At 35.9% G+C, this 18,974-nt stretch overlaps 1 protein-coding gene across 1 annotated transcript in view; it reads right to left on the bottom strand.

Moving 5' to 3' along the window:
- Nucleotides 1-18,974, bottom strand: part of HMCN1 (hemicentin 1) — a 517,054-nt gene that overhangs the window by 253,636 nt on the left and 244,444 nt on the right. The window contains 4 exon segments of the mRNA XM_044003022.1: nt 2,722-2,880; nt 9,636-9,749; nt 10,878-11,005; nt 12,562-12,703. Coding sequence (XP_043858957.1) covers nt 2,722-2,880; nt 9,636-9,749; nt 10,878-11,005; nt 12,562-12,703 — 543 coding nt within the window.

The following is an 18,974-nucleotide window of genomic DNA, read 5'->3' as shown; positions in this document are numbered from 1 at the left end:
TACTCACCAGGATGTTAAGTAAGATGATTATCTCAATTACTAACAGGAGGCATTACCCAAACTAACCATTCAATGGAGTGTCTACTACAGTTCACTTAAGATAGTATTTAGTGAAGACAAATTATTGCAGTCATGATTCCCCTGCCCCTTTAAAAAAGATAATTTGTTCTTTAAAGACCTCATACATTGAAATCATTAATACTGGTTAATAATGGCGGATGGCTGGTTTATGAATAATAATTTTAAATGAAATTGTGAGATTACTAGAAGATGGACTCTATCTTGCCTTATGACACTTTCTCTTTTGTTTACTCTAGTGATAATTAAAATAGATACTAACTATGGCAACTACTTCAGCACATGAGACAAACAGATTGACATGACTTTTCCCTTCCCCAAGGGGCTGAGCATATTGCTTTGAATGTACCAGACCACAAAAGACTAACCCATAACCTCAGAATGAAATCCAGGGCAGTGCAGAATGCTACAAATAAAATCTCTGCCAGGCCTAGCTTTGTGTTTGATGAAGTCATTGTTCCTTTCCTCAGAATGACTTCATAATCTACCAGTTCTTTTTCAGAAGAATAAAAATTATTGGTAATTTTCCCTGTTGACCTGAAATGGCTACAAATTAAAGCTACAGTCTGGGGGAGGGAGATGTGAATAGAGAAAAGAAAAAGAAAAGCAGCTCACCATAAGAAGTAAACAACCAAGAATTCTATTAAATTTTTAAAATATAATTTAGTGTCGTGGACATAGAGTAATAGAACCACAAAACTGGTAATTGGAGAGCTTAAAGAAAAAAACAGCCACAGCAATATAGCTAAATTTATTCCAGCCACAAAATACCTAAATTTCAATAAATGAATGATGAATCCAAATTACTAGCACTGAAATGAAGGACATTTATGTAGTACTTCAGTCTTGACACTCAGTATTTCACAAATATTCTGGTTAAGTCTAATTAAGTTCTCTTAACTGTAGGGGAAAATAGTGGCCTTTAAGTATTATTCATCCTAAGTACTGTAGCCCTTTTATCTTTTAATGTTTAAAGTATATAAATAAATACTGGAAAGAAAAATTATCCAAACAGTTTGCACAAGATTCAGCTAATTCTAATACTTTCATAGAAAATAAGGCATAAGCCAAGGCACATATAAGAGACTGAGAATGGAAGCAATCTCCAGGTATATATAAAAAAGAAATGAGAGATTCAGAGAGAATAAGGGTTATCTGCTACTCTGCTTTTCCATTTGTCCATTGTGGGCCATACCATTCATTGACTGTCATGGTATACTTAGGAAGAGGTGGCGCAGTGGATAAAGCACCGGCCCTGGAGTCAGGAGTACCTGAGTTCAAATCCGGCCTCAGACACTTAACACTAGCTGTGTGACCCTGGGCAAGTCACTTAACCCCAATTGCCTCACTAAAAAAAAAAACAAACAAACAAAAAAAAAACTGAAGGTAACAGTGGAGAATGAGGGCAAACCTCAGAAGTGGCCAGCAGGGGGCAGCTAGGTGGTACAGTGGATAAAGTACTGGCCCTGGATTCAGGAGGACCTGAGTTCAAATCCATTCTTAGACACTTGACACTTACTAGCTGTGTTACCCTGGGCAAGTCACTTAATCCCCATTGCCTCACCAAAAAAAAAAAAAAAAAAGAAAAGAAAGAAAGAAAAAAAAAGTGGCCAGCAAATGGGATGAAAATTAACTATGTTCTATTTTCCTGGGAGTAATAAGGCTAAAGCAATTGGAACTAGTGATTCAATGGTAACTTTCATAAGGCAAGTTCCTTTCCTTTTCCTTTCCACTTCCCTTCCCTTATTTCCCCTTTCCTTCCCTTTCTTCCCTTTTCCTTCCTTTATTTTTCTTCTCTTCCCTCTCCCTTAACTCCATTCTTTTTTCCCCCAAACATCTCTTCCCCTCCTCTACTTCTCTTCCTCTCTCCTCCTCTTTGCTTTCTCCTTTTCTTTTACTTCTCTTCCCTTCATCTCCATTCTTTGTGTTTTTCTATGATAAGATAAAATATAGACCCTACCAATAATTCATAAAGTAAACCACAATTTGGCAAAGTGTTTTAACCTTTAAACAGTTCAATTTATACATTCTGGTGAAAGATGTCCAAGTCTGAGTAAACTGTTGTCACACTCTGACCTATGCTGAGAACTTAAGTTAATGAACTCATGACCAAGCTATAGTTTAGATACTACTTTTAGTTCCTAGAAGAAAAGATGGGCATCCTTTTGGCTACCACCAAGTTGCTACCACATCATCTTGCACTATGCATTGGGAAATGGTAGAACATCATTCTTAGAATTGAAGTGCAATGAAAGATTTGTGAAAAGTAACAGACCATGTTGCCAATGGATAACCATTGTTACCTCTAGTATCCCCAAAATAGAACCATGATTCATATGCTAAATTCCAAATATCCAGACATAAATCTTTTCAAGTTTGTCATAGAGGATGACTTTTGATTACACCACTTCTGAACACCCCTCATTTAATACGATCATTATTTATCTACAATGTAGATCCAATCTCAGCAATGGAAATCCTAACTCTTCTTTAACATCACATTTCCAGTTTGGTAGGCAATTATATTTTGTCACTTTTAATTCAACTGAACATTGAAAATTAAGTGTCTGTTTCTGAAATGTCAATGATAAGAGAATGGGGGGAAATCTACTCATTCTCTACAGACATGCAGGGGATTCTTACAGCCAACATCCAAAGTTATGTGGCCAGTTGCCCTTCCAGCTTCATTGGCAGCTACACAGGTATAATCGCCAGCATCCAAGTCTTGGGTCTCTTGAATTTTTAGGATCCCCCTTTGTGAATCAATATGGAGAAATGCTGAAGCCCTCAATTCAAGATCACCTAAATTGGAATAAAATAAAGAAAATTTAAAAATGCATATTCCCCATAATTGTTCTTAATCAAATTTACTCAGACATACTGAATACAATACTATTGAATAATTTTATTATAAGATCATTAAATATACATTTTGAATATTTAAGCCACTAAAGTATTTTGGGGGGAAACCAATCAATAACTATGAACTAGTTTTTCAGACTATATTCTTTTTTTTTTTTTGAGAGGCAATGGGGGTTAAGTGACTTGCCCAGGGTCACACAGCTAGTAAGTGTTAAGTGTCTGAGGCTGGCTTTGAACTTGGGCCGGTGCTTTATCCACTGCGCCACCTAGCTTCCCCTCAGACTATATTCTTATAGGATTAAAGTCTATAAACTGATCAATGGGAAATAGTAGTTAGGGAATAGAGTCACTGCTTCCAAAAACTAGGGAAAAAGATGCCAAGTCTTTACAATCCCCTCTAATGTCACAAATCCCACACAGGAAAAAGAAAAATTGTCATTCATCTACCAGCTTTGTACAGCTCAGGGTTGGCAAAAGCTACATAATTTCCCTTCACTTCATCTATTTTTTTCTTCCTTTTATAGTGCCAGTCACTACTTCTAGAAGCTGTTAAGGCCAGAGATTGTGTAATTAGCTCAAGTACTATAATGAATATTCCTATTATTTGATCAATATAAATATATAACATTCAGGTACAGTATTATTCAAGGAGGCTTTTTCATGATTCCAAATGCCATTCAAAGCATTATTTCTGTGGGACTATTCGTTCTCAGTTCCAAACAACTGATTTTAAAATCCAATCCTTTGGTTATCTGAGGATTGACCAAACCTGCCATTTCACCTGTATCAGGAACTCCAGGAAGAGAAAACTTACTCTACCTATGCTTCTTCTCATAAACCCTTAGGTGGTACAGTGGACCTGGAATCAAGAGGACCTGAATTCAAATCCAACCTCAGACACTAGCTGTGTGACTTTGGGCAAGTCATTTGACCCCAACTGCCCCCCGCCAAAAGACTCAATTAGAGTGCTGAGAAGTCAAAGAACTTGCCTACAAATACATAACCAAGTATATTCCAGAGGCTCAACTTGAGCCAAGTCTTCTTGACTCAGGAGCCAACTCTCTATCTACAATTTTGTGGCAACTTCACCTGCCTGCACACACCATAAAAGTATAAGTCCTCTTGTGTGTGTGTGTGTGTGTGTGTGTGTGTGTGTGTGTGTGTCTTACAGGGTAATAACTAAGTTTCAGGGAAAGTAGAGGGCATACATACATCATGGAGAAGAATGACAATACTTCCTGCATCAGAGGCAGCAGAAGTCTATTCTCCTTTGTTGAAGAATTTTATTTGTCCTCTACTGCCATGCTGAGCTCTTAGTTTGTGGCAATACCTCTCCTGGGCTCAAACAAATCTAATTGGGGTTGGGGGGAAGGAAAGGGGAGAGGCAGGTCATTGAGGGTCAATGTTTGAGAATCAGTTACCAACGCTGTGACTTTGGATATGTCACCACTACTATAGGTCTCAATTTTCTGATTTTTATAAATGAGGGAGTTGGACTAGATGCAAAGGTTCCTTGAAGCACTAAGTTGATGATCTGAAGTATAGATTCTTCTTCCTGACTTTTTTTGGGGGGTGGAAATGAGGGTTAAGTGACTGCCTAGGATCACACAGCTAGTAAGTATCAAGTGTCTGAGTTCAGATTTGAACTCAGGTCCTCCTGACTCCAGGGCCAGTGCTTTATCCACTGTACCACCTAGCTTCCCCTAGATTCATAATATATCTTAGAAGGTAGGCATTCCTTGCAACTGCACAAAGGACCCATATATGCAATTCTGGATACCATGAAAGGAGTTGGCTCAGTTTCCAAACAGCAAAGGGACAACTCTAGTGAGTATTATTCAACAGATGTAAAGCAATGGGCAGATTTCTTTCTCTAAAAGAGCTTCAAATAAAAAGAAATTACATTAGAAACAGCTGTTAATGCCAAAACTAAGTATTTTTCAGCATTCCAAAAAAGTAATCATCCTCTTGAGTTTGCTACTACATACCATGAGAAAATGGGAAGAAGCAAATAAAGCAGTGTCTATGAGCCTCTGAGAAATTATCATAAATAAAAGCAGATGATGTTGACATAAACTTTCCTCCCACCATGGGAGGATGGAGTGTGACCTTGCTATTCATCAAGTCTTAAAATATTTGGTCTTGGTACATTGGGGTTTTGGGTTTTTGCCTCTTACTTCTTTCCTCTGTAGTTGTATTTGGTCATAACAGGATTAAATAAAGACTTTTGTTGAGTTGGTTTTTTCCCCACAAATTAAAATTCTAAAATGTAGCAGTAATGAGACACAGCAACCTGATTTAGAAACCTGAATTTCACTTTAATTTAGTTTACTAATTGCAGGTCAAATGTTTACACATATTCTTTCTCTCCTTCCTTTGTTTTCATGAGAAAATTAGTTTTCTTTTGTTTCATGAGGAAATGAAGTAAAGATAATTTTCCCCATCTCTAAAATGAAGGTATTTTCCTCCATGATCTCTGGGGTTTTCTTTCACCTCAGAATCCATGATCCCATGTTCCACTGTTTAACACAATATCAGGAGATGCTTACTTCTGGCCTTAGTGGATAGTGAGAACAGCTGGTCAGATGCCTTGATACAGAACCCTTCGCCTAACTCAAAGTCACAAGGGTACCCTAGTTAGATAAACTCACTCCTTTGAATGTTTCCTCAAAGGTCCATTTTTTGAAACATTGTCATTATCTCCCTGATTCCTTTTTGGGTCTGTTTAATTTTTTCATGTCTTAAAATGAAGAAGCTTAGTACATGGTGGATAATCTATAATTCTGGAACATGTCATTGCTAGTCTGGCAGAAATAAAAAAAAGTTAATTTTTTTCAATAAACTATTCAATTAGAATTTTTTGGAGAACTTCTTTATGTTTACAGGAAGAAATGCAACATCTATCCAAAGTTATTTATGGAACTATTCTCAGGTTCTTTTGTTGTGATTTTTTTTTCTATTCTCACCACACAATGTAGAATCCAATTACCTGAAGGGTACTATGAAACACCAAGTAAAAGAGCAGTACTACTTAAGAGAGCAGCCAGCCATTTGGGAGAAATTAACTAGCCATATGCATTGCTTTGTGTAGATTCTTGATATAATCTGTTTTTGTTTTTGTTTTTGTTTTTTGCGGGGCAATGGGGGTTAAGTGACTTGCCCAGGGTCACACAGCCAGTAAGTGTCAAGTGTCTGAGGCCAGATTTGAACTCAGGTACTCCTGAATCCAGGGCTGGTGCTTTATCCACTGCGCCACCTAGCCGCCCCCGATTTTTGATATAATCTGAATAATTTTTAGCTAATTTAATTTGCTGTCATAAAGAACACTCATTTGTGAGTGCTATAGAAATAACAATCAGTAAACTCAATTTCCCCAAGTGTTTTTTTTTTAATTCTGAAAGTGTATTAGAGATTGACTTGATTTAAAAAAGAAAGACAGCCTCTACAAATTGTTTCCTCTGGATATTAAGTAGATTTATAATATTTTTCTAATGATTTATTCAAACATTTTTGGTCATTACAAATTAATTTGTGTTGAGAGAAACAAATTGGATTAGTTAAAACAATTAGAGAAAAGCTCTCCCTCGAGAGGAAATGCCATTATAAATATTTAATTCACAGGACAAAGGAAATGGTGTTGCCCTTTACTGTCATTAAATGTGTTTGTTTTCTGGATGAAAACTTTCATCTTTTCACTTCATGTTTCCCAGGGCTCGAGGTGAATTCATAATTTTATGATTATGACATCAGCTTGTTACTATGGAAATGTTTGGGATATAACAAACAGAATAATAACAATAATTCTTTGAACTGCTTAACATTTTTCATCTGAGGATTACAAAACATTTTACAAATAATAATACTAACAACCTTTTCGTAGAGTGCTCGTAAGGATACTTTTCCTTCTAAAATAAATGGATGTACTGAAACAATAAGAAGTACTGTGCCCATGGGGACAGCTAGGTGGCACAGTGGATAGAGCACCAGCCCTGCAGTCAGGAGTACCTGAGTTCAAATCTGGCCTCAGACCCTTAACACTTACTAGCTGTGTGACCCTGGGCAAGTCACTTAACCCCAATTGCCTCACTTAAAAAAAAAAAAGAAGTACTGTACCCATAAGCATTAGAGAAATACAGAATTCAAATTCCTGACTCCCAATCAGTACTCTCATTACAGGATCCTCTAGAGAGGCCAAATGATTGTAATTCTATTTTAAAATTATAGAAAGTATAGAGTTAAGACCATCCAGTCATTTTACTCTCGAGACCTGGGTTCCCAGGGCCAGACTCTGCCATTAATTTTCTGTGTGACCAGGAGACATGTTAATTCTCCTCTCCGATTTTTAGTTAACTCATATACAAGATGAGTGAATTAGATGGACTCAGAAGTTCTTGTTTTGTTTTGTTTTTCATGTCATGAAAATCACTCATCTGGTGAAACATAGAGAGTCCTTCTTAGACTAATGTTTTAAAATGAACAAAACAAAATATATAGGATTACAAAGGAAACTAACTACATTAAAATGCAGTTCTCAAAAGATTTTTTTAAAATTTCACATACCCCAGGTTAAGGAAGCTAGAATAAATGATGTCTAAGGTCTCTTTTAGCTCTAACAGGTTGTGATGTGATTTTAGGAAGGTCTTAACAGTTTTAAGTGGAAAAATATAAATCTATGAATTAGAGCAAGGATTCAGCTAATGTATGAGAAACCCAACAATGAAATGTCTGTTTTTCCATCAAACACTTTGAAACTTCAACTAATATATGGTTTAAAAAATTTAACTGTTGGAAGCTTTTTGGAAACTCTACAAAACTTGTTAATGGTAATATTTTCATGGTGTTTGTAATTTAAAGACTTGACTTCAGGTACCAAGATTGCCATTTACCAAATGTTTGCTCTTGAGCAGGTCATTTAAATTTCACTCAATTCAGTAAACTGTGATATCTACTGTGTATGGTATTGTACAAAGAATTAGGGAATATATAATGTTTAGCTAAGAGACAGTCCTTGCTTTAGCTGCATAAAACAAAAAGATGGCTACAATAACATATGATAAATTCATTAAATAGGTAGAAAACAAAATGCCATATGAGGTTTAAGGATGAAGGTCAGATAGGGAGTATCAGAGGTTTCTAGGAGGAAATAGCATTAGAGTTAAACTTTAAAGAATGAGAAAGAATTTAACAAATGTAAGGAAGAAAGGAAGATGTTTCAGTTGCAGAAAAGTTTCCATATTAAGACTGGGATGATAAAAATTACCTACATGAAAACCCTTGCTAAAAAGATCATATCATATGAACCATTCAAAGCTCTCAAAAACCAGAAAGCTTGGTACAAATTGTCAGTCAAAACAATAAGCATCATCACCAAAATAGTTAACATGGAGGCGACCTGGTCAAAGGCAAAGAATGCTGGATGAGACAGAATCAGGGACTGGCTCAAACTCCACCTCTTAGGTTTACAAGATGTGTTCCCATGAGCAAGTAAGTCACTTTCTGAGGCTCAGTCAATGCTTTAAGACTTATCTGATAAATGATAGATGGTTTTCAGTCTCTGTACACTCAATACCAATGAAATCACACTTTAAAAATGTATTTCTAGGGGCAGCTAGGTGGCACAGTGAGTAGAGCACCGGCCCTGGAGTCAGGAGTACCTGAGTTCAAATTCGGCCTCAGACACTTAACACTTACTAGCTGTGTGACCCTGGGCAAGTCACTTAACCCCAATTGCCTCACTAAAAAAATGTATTTCTGTGTACCTGAGCCTTCCACAGACAAACTGTACATCTATTGTCTAAAAATTGGACTAGCTAAGTTTAAAGACTCTAAAAGCAAGAGTTTTGTTCTACAAATAGTGAATTTTTTCAGCTACAATGACTTACCAATGTAGCCTCCTAAAGCATACAAGGTTTATGATCTACACTGGTGGATAAAGTGCCATCAGAGATGCAGAATAGAATGGAAAGTGTGTTAAATTTGTAGCTCGGGCAACTGTTTAGATCATAGCTCTGCTGCTTACTAGCTATGTGATCTTGGCCAAATAATTTAAACTATTTGGACTTCAATTTCCTTATCTGTAAAATGGGAAGGTTGGACTAGATGGCCTCTTAGATACTTTTTAGCTCTACATCTATAATCCTCTGCAAGATAATTATAGATCCTTGCTCTTTATATAGCACTTTATTGTGACAAGATATTTTATACATATCTACTTGAAAACTAAGAATCCTAGAGAGGTAAGTGATATGTTGCTATTCAAATTTCATTGATGAGCAAACTGAGGTTTTAAAAGGTAGTTGCCAATTCTTCTAACCCTAAATCTAGTATTCTTTCCACTAAACTTTTCTGCTTCTCTAAAGAAAATAAACTCAAATTTGTGAGGATATTTTAAATCTTGACTATGGTATTTCTGGAGAATATGCTACAATACAGGAAGGAATCCTAAACTAACAAAGAGAATGTTCAGCTGGACTAGCAGAGAACTTTTCCGTCTTTAATTTTCACGGTTCTGTAATCTACACCAGATGTGAAGCGCTGAAACTTAAGAGTTCAAAACTCCGAGCTCCAGTCACCACTGAGGTCATAAACACATTTTTATGGTGCTGCTAAGTCTCACACCAAAACAAACTTTTAACAAATCATTTTTGAAAAAAAAAAAAAGCAAAATGAAACAGAGATAAATCTAACAAACGTACCTTTAAACCACTTGACCCGAGGCAAGGGAACACCAGTGGTTTGGCATTCCATAATTGTTGTGTCCCCCAAGGCAACCAAGAGTTCACTCTGAACTACAGTCAACTTTGGGGCATCTGAAAAGGAAGAAGGTACATGATATAATCAGTGTCTAGGACAGTGGTTAATCCAAAACTGTTACTATATAACATATTACGCATGTGCATAATGAAAAGCATACCTATGAATGCACATAGAAAACACAGCATTTCTAAGGTTAAAAAAAAATCATGTTATATTTTCCCAAATAGATCAATACAAAATTAGGAAGTAGATTTTAATAGTTTTAGGCAACAAATTAAAAAAGAAAAAGAAAACAGTAGACAAAATAAAAGGGTCAAGGAAAGAAGAATGCTTTTTAAAGAAAAAATTTTAAATTGTATGTAATTATACACACAAAACTATAGGAAGAAATTAAGTAAGTACAAATTTGGGAATTGTACAATGTAAATTATAAACTTTCCCACCTTATTTTGATGCTGACAATGACTAATTATAGGCAAAGAGTTTGTATTTTCAGACCAAAAGTAAGATTTACAAAGCATCCCAGTTTATGAAGAGTTGGTCTGTTTTTTAAGAGGAAGAAGCATAGAAACTAGAAATTTCTAGAATGAAAAAGTTAATGACAGTATCATCACTGTTGTCATTATTAAATAGTCACTCATTATTAATAATGGGAAAGGCTATTATATCATTATACATAGAACCTCGAAGAGTTTTATGTAATAAGTGCCAAAAGATTCAATACAAGAATATGTAAGTGTTTAAACATGAATTTTTGAAGGTTAATGATTGTTATAAACCATACAAGAAAAACAAAATGAATCACATAAAATGCATACAGCATTAAATAAAATATCATAATCCATCTTAAATAATGGCTGAGATAATAGTCCAAGTGAGTAGAAGGAAAGGAAGCTGAATTCATCTACTTTAGATGTGTAAGATTTAAAGAGGATTTGAAACAGCAGGGTGAATCAACGAAAGAGCCAACCATTTGAAAGGTTCCCTGGCTAAACATGGTATCCACTCACAAATGGTAAAGTTTCAATGAATTTTATTTTGCATTTCAAAATGTAAACATACATGCTGTCTCAAAAATATGTATTTTGTGATGATCAATTTCTACAAAATAATAGCATTTGCATAATTGCTTTTTTATCATTCGCTCTTATTTATTGGTCTTCTAAAAGATGTATACTTGCCAACATATCTCAGAGTAGAAGTTTGCTTATCTGTCCCAGCCGAGTTACTGGCCAAGCATCCATATTCTCCTGCATCTTTGGGATTTGCATTTTTTATGATCAAAGTGCCTTCTGAGGTCATTCTATACCTGGATGAAAAGAGTATCTTACATTATATTCAACCGGAGACACTGTAATATGCAATATCATTGCTCAATGTTTTTCTTCAAAGGAAACAAAAGCATTTTATAGATAACATATATGGCAATGAATGTGGACAACCATCATCATCACCATTTACAGACAGGATAAATGAAGGCACCTGGCATCAAATGCCTAAGAGCCTACAGTGAATTAATAATGGCCCAGGGATAGAGTCTGGCTTGAAGAACTGGATTCTTTATGCCAAACCCAAAGCAATGGAGGTTGGAAGTTTCACTGTTTATGTTCCACATGTTCATGATACCGTTGAAGTGTGGTGGGACTCAATGACTTTAAGACTCACGAAGTATAAAATGCTTGTACATGTAGGATGAGAAGATGGACACATCTCTCACACTGTCTGCTCCCTATTTCCTTAGAACTAATGTCCCTTTTCTCATTTCTGTAAAATGGCACAGGTCCAAGAACATTACCAGAAATGCCATCCGTAGACCTGAGTTGTAATCTTGATTATACCACTCAATAGCTAAGTACTCTTGAGCTGGGCCTTAAATGCCAGAGAACTGAAACTATCTGCTCACATATAAGATATGAATATTGAAACTTATTCTATGAACCTCATGTCATTGCTGTGATAATTAAATGAGATTGTGAATGTGAACAACTTTGTAACCATAAAGCTATCTACATAAAATGTGTCATTATCAAATTTAGGACCTTTTCCTAAATAGAGTTCTCAAAACAACATGCTACCTTGAGATACATTATCTAACTAATATAAATATCATTTAGTACCTAGCATAGTTTCTGACGCTTAGCAGTCACTTAATAAATGTTTGTTGATTATGTGAATAAATATGTTGTTAGGAAGTGCATGTTCTCAACTTAACTTGTGAATGTAATATGAAACTTTACAGTGTGATACTGAACAACTCCACATATTGGGATCACTGAGTCATAGGGTCAGGAATTTGGAGTTAGAAATGACTTTAGAAGCCACTAAGTCCAATACCCTAGATATACAGAGGAGCAAAGGGAGGCACAGAATGACTTTTCAAGGGTTACATAGCTAGTATATGTCTAAGGCAGGACTTGAACTGCAGACTTCCTGACTCCAAATTCCAATGCTCTAAAAATTCTTTGAAGCTGTTCTTCCTTATTTTTCTGATTGTATTTCTCGCTGTGTTTGGGGAGAATATCTGCAAGTGCTAGTTAAGACACAATCTTCCTTAGTTTCAGGGGGATAATAAAAGAAATTTCTCTTAGAGCAGGAGTTCTTAACCTTTTGCGTGTCAGATGATTTTGCGTTAGATGATTTTGGCAGTCTGATGAAATGTAGTTGTATAAATCAGTTTTAAATGCATAAAATAAAATACATGGAATTACAAAGGAAACCAATTATATTGAAATATAATTATCAAAATATTTTTTTTAAAAATGCAAATTTATAGATACCTTTAGAAATACTTGTTTTAGGAATCTAAAAACTATTTCCACTCCTTAGAACAAATCATAACCCAAGGGCATGATACAAACCCAGTACCTGTGTGAGCCCATGATAAACAGGCCATTGTAGGTCCAAACTATCTTTGGTTTGGGGTAACCAGTTGAAGAACACATGATGGACACTTCAGACCCTGTTGTGAAGGACTGATTCTTGGGCATGACTGTAACTTTGGGTGGCTCTGTAAATTAAAAAAATAAAGCAGAATAATAAATATATATAGCACTATCTTCATTAAACAAAACCTGTAATCAAATGTAACTTTTTTGAATACTTCTGTCATTTCTATTCCATCTTCTAAGATGATGTCCGGAAATTACTATGAAAACCTTAAAATCAATGTACTAAATGGCTGCCATTTTAATTATTGTAATTATTACTGCTATTGTTGTAGTTATTATCCCTCACCCTCATTTGCTATTCTTATCACTGTCCCTTAGAAGCTTCCAGTATGTTCCCATTCAAGGCCTGGTTCCTGCTTGGCCTTAAAGGGGCTGATTAAGTCAGAATGAGGGAAACAAAAGACCTTACTTAGCCTTTAAAGGCTTGATCTTTAGTTTGTGTACTGCCTCTCCAGGCCCTTCTGACATCTGGAATTCTAACTTCCATCCCAAACCATGGATCCCACAAACTTTCAAAATCCTGTGCCTGGCATTCAAGGCCAGCCAAAATATGGCATCTCTATTTGTATCCTTATCTCATAATTTAACCATCTAAATCTCTTTGCTTTAGTCCAAATGGTCTATTCTCTACCTCTCAGGCATATCATGTACCATCTTAATCCCATGCCTTTGCACGGACATGAACTTTTCCTTTCCCCTGAAACACACCAGCTGAATTACCACCCATCCTTTAAAGGATCCATCTCCTTTGTAAAAGGGAAGACCTTGATCCCTTAAAGCAGCGACCATCTCTCTTGGCTCTCAAATTAGAATTTCTCTATACTATACATATTTGACGTTGGGTATTTCAGTCATAGATTTTTGTTCCCCCCCCCCTTTAAATTGTAAGTTCCTTGAGTCAAGTCCTACCTATATCATATATAAACTATGTATATGCTTTAGTATTTATCATGGTGTTTTGTGCATGACTGCTACTTAATAAATGATTGGTGGATGAATGAATGAATGAATGAATGAATGAATGAATGAATGCTGATACCTCGATATTTCATTAAATTAATTGGGGCAGACTCTCCTGTGAAATGTGATGTACCTGAAAAGGATGTTTTAGAAAAATTTTTCATGAGAGAAAATAAAGATTAATATGGCATCCAAGTGGACCTTTAAAAAGTATTAGAATATAAATAATAAATTATTTCTTCCTTTTTTCCCTTTTCTGGTCATTTTTTGTTATTTTCATCATAAACAAAAATATGATACAACAGCACCAATGTACATATGATACTTCTGCGGTTCTGAGCAAGGTTATTAGACTTAGCCCCTTCCCTCTGGCAGGTTGTGCCATATTCTTCCTTTCTTCTTGCTTTATGTTGCATGGTTCAAACTCAGAAAAACCATTTCGAATGGTTTTCATAACTGTGGGTCTCATTGACAGTTCTGTGAGCCCAAGGCTAATTCTCATTCAACACAGGAATGATAACCACTATCTTGCAAACAGTGAGTGTTTAATAAATGCTCACTGAAGAGAATTGAATTGAATCAAGAAATAGAAGATGGCAGACAAACTGATCATTAAAGTTTAAATTATGATTCCATCTGGGACACATCAGTTCTGAGATACTGAAAAACTGTGCATGTGTGTGTGGGTGTTGCAGAGAATCATCCTTCAGTGGAGTAAGTGAAGAAGGGATGTTTCTTGTTACTTCATGTTTATTGAGCACCTACATTGTACTAAAATTGTGAAAAATAAAAAGTGCTTTACGTGTCCAGTTTGTTCTGGCACAATAATGCTGTAGAATTTCAGGAGGCTTTCAGGACATTCACTCAAATGTGATCCCATAAGCTGCTGTTGCCTATCCAGCTTATTATTCCTGAGCTTCTTTGGCACTGGTCCCAGCAATGACTGCACTCCCACCCACTGCAGTTCAGATATCAAAGTGAAAGAAAACATCAATTACCCACACCAGGATGTAAAAAGCTAAGAGGTCACTCTGCAAATAAAGTGGGGATACAGGGTGCTGCTAAGGGTCACAAAATAAGTATGGATGCAATGCACAGATGTGATGACATCACTCCACAGAAGGTGAAAGATCTGCTCTGGCACTAGAAAGAATATTACTGCTGACAGAAGAGAAATCAAGAGGGAGGCAAGAACAGAAGAAATAAGAGAAAAGTCAATAAGAATCAACAAGACACAGTTGGATAATGCAATGGAGTGCCTGTCTGTCCATTTTCTTCAGCTTTTATTTGATTAGGTTAAAAAGAGAGTGGCTGTTCTTGGTTTTTAACTGATGAAGATACCCTACACCTAAAGACCCAACTTGGATAATTTCTCATTTCATTTTTAATTAGTGCTCTCACCTGAATCAGTGGTCCACTCAGCTTATCTGAGGGAACTTCAGTTTTCTTGGAGCTCTTATGAAGACTATTGTGAAAAACAACAATGGCATGTCTTATGAAGTAGTTTAGGCTTTGATGAACACTAGGAGCTACGTTGGGGTCATGATGGGTTGAACATGATGGAACAACAAGAGCTATGTGGCAAAGTAGAAAGAGCACTGACTTTGAAGTTATAGGACCTAAGTGCAAACCTGAACTTTACAACTTATTATCTGGGTAACCCTGGGCAAGTGACTTAATCTGCTTGAATTTCATTTCATCATCTGTAAAAAGAGATATGGACTAATTGGGTTATAAGGTTCCTTCTACCTCTAAATCAATGATCCTACAATCCCACCAGAACCTTTCTTTTCATGCTAGCGGAATCCTGTCATCTACCACTGTGATTAGTCAGGCCTTCCTCATTTCTTCCACAGACTATTTCAACAGCCCCCAATCTGTTCTCTTGAATCTTCTTATGCTCTCCATTCTATCCTTCACAAAAGTGCAAATGTTATTTTCAAAAAGCATAGGTCTGACAATGCTCCCATATCCCTCCTCTCTGACATGAACACATCATCATCAACATCATTCACATCATCGTAACTAACATTTATATGGTACTTACTATGTGCCAGGCACTTTGCTAAATGCTTTACAATTATTATTTTATTTGATCTTCACAACAACCATGGGAAACAGGCACTATTATTTGTCTGCCATCTTCTATTTCTTGATTCAATTCAATTCTCTTCAATGAACTTAACAGAGGTTAAGTGACTTGCTCAGGGTCACACAATTAGTAAGTGTCTAAGGCTGGGTTTGAACTCAGATCTTCCAGATGCTAGGCCTACCACTCTATCTACTATACCACCTCGTTGCCAACAATATTCCGTGACCTCTTTTACCTCTAAGATCAAGTATGAACTCCCCTCTTTGGCATTTAAATTTATTTACAACTTGGTTCCTTTCTACTTTCTCAGTCTTAGAAATTCCTCCTCTCCATGCAGTCCATAATCTCACTCTACAGTCCTACTTACTTTTCCTCATATACAACACTCTACCTCCTCTGCTCCTACACTGGCTGTCCTCCATTCCTTTGTCACCTGTGCCTCTTGGAATTTCTAGTTTTCTTCAATAATGATTTCAAGTGTCCATCAGGATACTTTTCTTGGTCTCATCAGTTACTACTGTCTTCCTGTCTAACATTGCATTTTATCTATTTTATATGTATCTTCAATATATCTATACATGAACATTCTTTCTCCCCCATTAGAATGAAAGTTCACTGATGGCAGGAACTATTTCACTTTTTTTTGTATCACACAGACATTGGACATTGCATAGTATATGGATAGCACTTAACAGATATTTGTTTAAGGAGCAATTTATTGAATAAACCCGACAGTTAGGTATAGACCCTCATCACTGAAAGGACAATTGAGAAAAGATGAAGAATATCTTTGGTGTTGGTTCAACTCTGATTCTCTTTGGATTAAGAAGAGAACATTTATTTTTCCTAGAGCAGAATCCATTCCACTTTACTGACTTTTAGATAAATATCAAAATTAGGAGAATCCAGAAGTAGCATCACCAGGAGGCAGTGGAAGTGTGGAAACCATGTTATGTGAGGAATCATCTCAGAGAAAAATATGTAGTTCATTTAATTGTTCCTTCAGCATTCCTAGTGCTATTTTACTTCTTTGTCTCTGCTATTTTGTCCTGTCATGTCCTTCTTTCCCAACTTCATATATATATATGAATTCAATGGAATTACAAAGGCATCATGTCCAATGACAGAAGATATACATGGATACATATGCACACATACATGTGTACAAACATATATTTATGTTTTAATATTGTTTCATTAGCTATGATGCCTTTAATCTTAGACTATTGTCTCTGCTAGTATTTCTTGAAAGCAACTATATTGGTTGTTGCTTTATCAGAAACCAGGATTACAGCTCTTGCTTTGGAGATTCACTTAAAATAGAATAGATGTAATTTCATCCCATTACTTTAGTTGTATTTCCTGAAGGAATCAAATTATTTGATTGTTTTCTAATCACAACACAATTCACTTCCTTATGAGTGAATTTTAACCATTGACGTTTAAAGTTTTAATTGCTAAGTTTGTTTTCTTCTTCCTCAAATTATTACAGGAAAAAAGACAAAAAAATTGAGATGATCAGAGTATAGAATCTGGAATCAGAAGATTTGAGTTTGAATTCTAGTTTTGTCACTTTATTTGACCTTGGGCAAAAGTCCTTAATTCTCTACACCTCCATTTCCTTATATTTAACATAAGGAGATTAGACTTGATGGCAATTAAATTTTCTTCAGTTCTCAATTCATGATCCTGCTTACTAACAAACAAATTACTAAAGCATTAAGTAGAAATTCACTGCATCAGACATTACTTTGGGGTACTCTTTGGTTTTCAAGGTATTTATTTATGTGGTATGGAGTTTTAACTGTGAGTTTGTTAGAACTGTATTTACCAGTAAAACACATAATTGCACAGCAAATAATAGTGATATTCCAGATTATTCACTGAGTAAACATTTCTTTGCTTTGCCCTATGACTCAGTCCCACATAAGGAGTTCATAATGAAATCAATTAAAATTCCCCTAATGGAATAGATATGTCAAAAGGGGTAAGTATGGATATTCTGGTGCATAATGACTGCCATCTACAGTTGCAACACAAATATCTGTTGCAAAATTTCCAACACCTTTGTACAATCTGTTATAAGATTTAATGACACCTGTTTCAAATAACTACTCAGATTTGCAAAGAACCTTTCCTTCAAGGAAATCAATGCACATGGATGTCTTCCTCATTTATGCTTACATTCCAGATCATTTAAGCTGTACAGTACCCTTGTACAAGCATTTTCAAATCTAGCGTGACAGTATATTACGTGAACAATGAATTATACTACTTTAGTATGTTTCACACATTTTCAGCAAATATTACTAACATGATGTAATTTCTAAATAGTCAGGATGAACTAGTTTAAGAAATCTTTTGGGGAAAAATCCCATATATCTAAAACTGTCCACATTGTAGACCCTAAGTTTTTCCATGTGAATTTGTTTTTGTGTATTAATGGAAATAATCTAACATAGGTCATAGATGGAAAAGAAACTAATGATTTGGCAGACTCTGAAGCTCCTGCTTTGATAGCAATGCCATTAAAATTGGCACCCCAAACTGAAAGATTAGCAACCCAACCAACTTTTTCTTATAACCAGTTATGTATATTTTGAGGTATAGTCTACCAAACCATGTTTCTACAAACAAATCAATACTTATTAAGTACCTATTTGTGTCCCAAGTTGGCAAAGCATTATGGGAGAAACTGAAGAAGCATAGGATATTCTTATTTCCCTCAAGAACCTTATTATTTAGAGAGACAAAGCTAACATAAACAAAAAAGTAAACAATACAGAGTAGGATATACTTTTGCTGAATCATGTAGTATAAAGAAATAGTACCTGGGATTTTGTAAGAAACTAGAAGGGCTAGAGAGATCCAGTAAGTCTTTTTTTGAAGGAAGCAGGACTTGAACTGATCCAGTCTTCCTCCTCCTCCTCCTCCTCCTCCTCCTCCCTCTTCTTCTTCCCCTTCCTCCTCCTTATCTAAATGGCATTTTAAAGTTTGCAAAGTGCTATTACAAGAATCTCATTTTAACCTCACAACAACTCTTTGAGATGGGTTCTCGTATTATCACTCCTATGGGAAAACTGAGGCAGGCTTCCATAGCTAGGAAGTTTCTGAGATTGGAATCAAGAGCTCTGGTCTTCTTGAACTTTCTGAGCAGCTAGGCAGTGAATAGAGAACTAGGCGTTGAGTCTGGAAGACTCATCTTCCTGAGTTCAAATCTGGCCTCAGACACTTACTAGCTGTGTTACTCTGGGCAAACAACTTAACCCTGTCTGCCT

Source organism: Dromiciops gliroides, chromosome 4, assembly GCF_019393635.1.
Source record: "Dromiciops gliroides isolate mDroGli1 chromosome 4, mDroGli1.pri, whole genome shotgun sequence".
Classification (NCBI taxonomy): domain Eukaryota; kingdom Metazoa; phylum Chordata; class Mammalia; order Microbiotheria; family Microbiotheriidae; genus Dromiciops; species Dromiciops gliroides.
This window is presented reverse-complemented; position numbering and strand designations above follow the sequence as displayed.